The sequence below is a fragment of the Rhincodon typus genome, unplaced genomic scaffold, assembly GCF_021869965.1.
Source record: "Rhincodon typus isolate 14 unplaced genomic scaffold, sRhiTyp1.1 hic_rhity00008283, whole genome shotgun sequence".
NCBI lineage: Eukaryota > Metazoa > Chordata > Chondrichthyes > Orectolobiformes > Rhincodontidae > Rhincodon > Rhincodon typus.
In genome coordinates this window covers 3,126-8,781 of record NW_025973921.1, presented here as the reverse complement: position 1 = coordinate 8,781, position 5,656 = coordinate 3,126, and the positions used below count along the sequence as shown (strand labels likewise).

Here is a 5,656-nt window from a genome sequence, read left to right as displayed (position 1 = left end):
GAAGGGGTCGGGGTGGTCACTGTACCCGCTGAGGGAGGTGAGTGTTGGTCACCGTACCTGGTGAGGGGAGTGAGGGGGGGCCCTGTCTTCCCTGACCCTGACAACATGTTGCTGGTAGCCCCTGTTCCTGTGTAAATGATCTTCAGCATCCTCCAGATCTGCGCAACTTGGTGGCGGCTCAGTTGCCTGGCGACGGCAGCATTACGGTCGCACAGCTCGGGCAGGGGCCCTCCACTCAGGCTGTACCGGGCCGCCGTCTCAGCGAACCAGTCCATGGAGGCAGCGCCAGGCTGCGTCTCGAAGAGGCTGAGGGCACTCGACACGTTGGTGAACTGCTCGGTGGGGTCCGGCCGCCGGGTGAAGAAGAATGGGTATCGGCGGTCGGCGGACAGGGCCTTGCGGTGGCTCTCGGCCGAGCACAGGCCCTCCTTGACGGCAAACGCCACATCCCCGAACAGGCCGAAGCACAGGCCCTCGGGCACAGCCTGGCCTGCTGGCCGCTGGGCATCCTTGAAGAAATGGTGGTAGAGGGTGCTGTCCTTTGAGCCGGACAGAAGGAAGTGGGGGTCGTGGTTATGGCGCCAGGCAATGCCAGTAGTGACGTCACGGTGCTCCTCAAACATAGCGAAGGGAATGTAAGGCCTACGGACATCCCATATGTAGATGTTGTGGTCCACCATCATGGAGCAGGTGGTGATGTGGTATCTCCTGTCTGGGCGCCAAAGCACATGTGCCACGGAGGCAATGGTCTGCACACAGTACATCTCCCTGGCCTTGTAACCAGTCAGGTCCCACACCTTGACCATCTTGTCCCGTCCTCCAGTCACGAGGCAGCCCCTGCACAAGAAACAGTAAGAGGTGAGGGCTGGCACCAACCCACAAGGACCAGGCTGGAGACCTCTATCTGTATCCGCTGCACCAACTCAATACATTACCGCCCCTGGCACAGGGACCTCCCCACCACCTCCTGGGGTTGTAAGCCAGTGAAGATAATTCAACATCTGGTTTCAATACCAAGCTTCGAGGAGTGACAAAATGTGAGGGTGATGCCAACTGACCGCAGTGGGATGTAGAGAGGCTAGCAGAACAAGCAGATGGAATTGCATCGAGAGAGAGATGTGCGAGGTGAAGGAGGGAGAGGGAGAGAGGCCAAGATGACTCGGTGTCCCCATTCTACAGAGTTGGCAGGGACAGAAGGGCCTGGCTGTTCATGGACATTGGTCTTTCAAAGGTGGTAGGATATATCGTGAAAAAAGTATATAGGACACTGAGCACCAAATACAAAAACAACAAGATTATGCTAAACCTTTATAAAGCTCTGGGTAGGCCCCAGCGAGAGAATTAAGCCCTGAACTGGTCACATTTTAGGAAGGATGTGAGGGTGCCTGAGAGGTTAGATGTATCAGAATGGTCCCAGAGATGAGGGATTTTAGCTACGAGTTAGGGTGGAAACAATGGGACTGTTTTCCCTGGAACATAGGAGACCAAGGGGAGGTTCAACGGAGGTGAACGATGTCAGGTTTCGCTAAGGTAGATGAGGAAAAGCTGTCCCCATTCACTGATGGTGCATGGATAGAGTTGGGGAGGGGACACAGATTTAAGGTTTTGGAGAGAGATGTGGGGGTCAGATGGGAGGAAACATGTTTTCGTGTAGAAAATGGTGATGATCTGGAACTTGGAGCCCACAAGAAGGTGGGAGTGGAGATGATGAATGATGTTTCATTTAAAAAGGAAACGGTGGACTTTTAGAGGAAGACGGTCACAGATGAGGAATGGAACTGACTGAACTGGTGCTCAGGGAGTTAGCGCGGACCTGATGGGCCAAACAGCCTCTTTCAGTGCAGTAATTGACTCAATATAACTAACCGAATGAAAGACATCACTATTCCTTCGGTATTGGGTCAAAACTCTGGAAGTGGGTCTCCCTGCACCACACGGAGTGGAGCAGCTCATCTGGAGGGCAACTAGGGATGGGCAATAAATGATGGCCCAGCCACTGATGCCCATATGCCCTGAATTAAGGTAATGGAGTGGCACTTTGTGAGGTGGCAATGACCCAAACAGAAGGATGTAGTCTCGAGTACACTCGCACATATATCTACCCGTGTACTTTCACACGCCCATGTACAAACACACCGTGTGCAGTGCACACTGCTCCACACTCGCTCCTACCTGTCATCCGGGTGCCAGTCACAAGAGAAGACGGGTCCATTGTGAGCTGTGAACATCCTCTCGCACCGGTCAGGTCTCCGCATGTCCCACAGCTGTACGTTCCCATTCTCGAAGGTAGCAGCGAAGGTGAAGAAATCGCGGGCGCTGAAGTGGACATTGCGCACGCTCTCCGACTGACCTGCAGAAGGCAATGCAGCACAGTAACATTACAAAGGAGTTCCGGCCTAACAGACAGGACCAGAGTTATACCTTCTGCAAACAACAGGAACATGGGCTATGTGCCTATGAAATGGGGTCACTGTTGTGATATGGAGAGCACAGAGGCCAATTTATGCACATCAAACTCCCACAAATAGCACTTTGACAGTCGCTGCATTATCTGGTTTTAGTGACAAATGAACATTGGCCAGGGTCCCTTGAAGAAAGTTCTCTTGCCCCTGAGATCTTTCTCATTGACCTCAGACAGCAGAGAGTGTGAAAGACAGCACCTCCAACAGGGCTCTGTTGGTACTGCACTGACAATTGGTATGCCCTCCAGAGAGCTCACAGTATAAACTAAAGAGTCTTTCTGATTTATTCGACCCTGCCCTTCCTCACTATTGCTTTTCAGAAGCATCTTGGGAGAGCATGGTGAAGAGAAATGGGGAGAAATTTTCAGAGCTTGGAGCACGGTCAAAAGATGGTGGGAGAAGTGATTGAAGACGAAGAGTCTAAAGATGGTGGAACATAGTGTTTTCAGACGGCAGGAGGGCTGGAGACAATTAGAGATAGGGTATACTCAAGGATTTGAACAAAAGGAAAAGAATCAAGGCCTTCCTCAGAACAAGAGCCAGTGTAGGTTAGTGAGCACAGTGAGTGAGGGGCGAACGGAACTTGGTAGAAGGGTCTAGGCCCGAAACGTCAGCTTTCCTGCTCCTCTGATGCTGCTTGGCCTGCTGTGTTCATCCAGCTCTATACCTTGTTATCTCAGATTCTCCAGCATCTGCAGTTCCTACGATCTTTGGTACAAGAGTGACTGGGTGAGCTTTAGAGAAACGGTCCAGACAAGATGGCAGTAGAAGAACAGGGTCTGGAGCTGGCAAAGGCTTGGGCGAGGGTCTGAGCAGTTGATCAGGCCAGGGCACAGGAATATGCCGCAGTGACTGTCCCCCAGGAAGGTTAGGAGCCCAATCCAGAAGGTCAGACAAGAATCTGAGATTTTAAACAGTCAGCTTTAGGAATAATTGGCAAGGGAACCGGAGTAGGGGAGAGCAGGGCAAAGTGGTAATGGCCCTGGACTAGCAATCCAGGCTAATGTTCTCGGGACATGGGTTCAAATCTCATCACGGTGGATGGAGTTTAGAATCAGTTGGATTAATAAAATCTAGTATTGAGAGCTAGTCTCAGTGGCAGTGACCATTCTCAGGTTCACCCATGTCCTTTAGGGCCATCCTTGCCCGCTCTACATGTGACTCCAGACTCAAAGTGATGTGGTAGGCTCGTAATCGCCATCTGAAATAGCCTGGCAAGCCACTCAGTTCAAGGGGCAATTAGGGATGGAGTGGCACATACATCCCATGAAAGGAAGAAGGGGGATTTAAAACAAGAATGAAATTTGTAGTAGGCCAAGGATAGCGGCCAATTGCGAATCTTACATTTCTGCAAATATGGGGCACTCTCAGTAACTCTTCAGCAGCACATCCATAAAAATAGGAGCAGAATTAGGCCATTCAGCCCATCTTGTCTGCTCTGCCATATGTTTCTCAAACTGATTCTTCTGGCTTTTCCTCATAACCCTTGATCTCCTTACTACAGGCAGTTCTCCTACTACGGGATAGTTGCGTTCTTGCATGACCTTGCACTGTAGAAAACCAAGTAGAAAATTGCGTAATGGGGAAATCACCAGAGAAAAATCATTATACCTGTACAGCAGAAAGTTTGCATTGTCCAAACAGTATCCACTATTTATCAATCACGTTACAGCCAATTCGTGTTAATGAAACATGTATTATACTAGAACTACCTGTAATCAAGAACCTATCTATCTCTGTCTTGAAGATACTCAATGACATGGCCTCCACAGTCTTCTTCAGCAATGAGTTCCACAGATTCCCCACCCTCTGGCTGAAGAAATCTTTTTTTTCTCTTTATTATTCATTCACAGGATGTGGGCATCTCTGGCTGGGCCAGAAGCATTGCCCATCCCTAACTGCCCAGGGGACAGTTGAGAGTCAAGCACATTGCCGTGGGTCTGGAGTCATATGTAGGTCAGACCAGGTGAAAATGGAAGATTTCCTTCCCTGGGGGACATTGATGAGCCAGATGGGTTTTTATGACAATCGATGATGGTTTCATGGTCATCAGTAGATTCTTAATTCCTGACTTTTCTTTTAATTTGGATAAGTACGCAAATAAAAAATCTTTGGAGGGATATGGGCCAAGCACAGGTAGGTGGGACTAGTTTATTTTGGAATAATGGTCGGCATGGATTGGTTGGACCAAAGGGTCTGTTTCCGTGCTGCATGACTCTATGATGGTGCCTCTAATTGAATTCAAATTCCGCCATTTGCCGTGGTGGGGTTTGAATTCCTCCTCACCTCAGTTCTAAAGGGTCGTCCCTTCACCCTGAGGCTGTGGGCCCAGGGTCCCAGTCTCTCCTGCTGGTGCAGACATCGTCTCCGCATCCACTTTATCCAGGCCTCTCGGTATCCTGGGAGTTTCAATCAGACCATTCCTCAACCTTCCAAACTCTATCAGGCTCGGTCAGGCGCCTACCTGAAAAGGTGCAGACAGACTCCTTCCTCCTCAGGTCGAAGCACTTCATAGAGCCATCCTGGGATCCACTCAGGAGGATGTGCAGCTCCACAGGGTGGAAACACACCTTGTTGACTGTGCGCTTGTGCTCCATGAAGAGTTGGTCCTGCTTGTTGCGGGATTGCTTGCCCAGGTTCCAGGTCACCACTGCCCCGTTGGTGGCGGCCGTGGCCAGCAGATTGTCTTCCGCCTGGTGCCAGGCCACGTCGGCACAGCTGAGATTGAGAGAAGGCTTGCGGCCTACCCGCAGGTTGGCCTTCTCGCACAGCTGCTCCTCCTCGATGGCGTAGACCTTGAAGATGTTGCGCCCAGCCACCGCCACCTGGGAGCCGTCACGGCAGACACTGATGGCGTTGGCGGGCGCGTCCAGGCTGCAGGACATGGTCCGCCCCCCAACGGCACTGCCGCCCAAAGCCGTGGCCATTCTCGCCATGGCGCCGGTGAGGGGGCGGCTCACTCGGCCACCCGTGGCGTCCTCCACCCACCGAGCCTGACCGTCATGGCCGACAGCTGACAGTCATTGGCGTGCATTACCATGGTAACTGGGGCCCTGCAGGAGGATCAAAACTGTGGGTCACAGTGGCTCAGAACAAGGCAGATTGCAACATCCCCTTCCCCCATCCTCCCCCCCTCCAAGCATACCCACCCAGGAATCCAGAATAGCGGTCATCTTCAATTTATTCATTCACAG

General features: G+C 51.6%; 1 protein-coding gene across 1 annotated transcript; it reads right to left on the bottom strand.

Moving 5' to 3' along the window:
- Nucleotides 1–57: 57 nt before the first annotated feature.
- Nucleotides 58–5,406, bottom strand: LOC109929861 (GATOR complex protein WDR24-like; the record flags this gene model as incomplete). The annotated part of the gene is made up of 3 exons (XM_048594336.1): nucleotides 4,927–5,406; nucleotides 2,173–2,350; nucleotides 58–837 (listed from the first exon to the last, which is right to left on the bottom strand). Coding segments are annotated over exons 1-3 (1,430 nt in total), but the record flags the coding sequence as incomplete, so codon positions are not given.
- Between the last annotated feature and the right edge of the window lie 250 nt (nucleotides 5,407–5,656).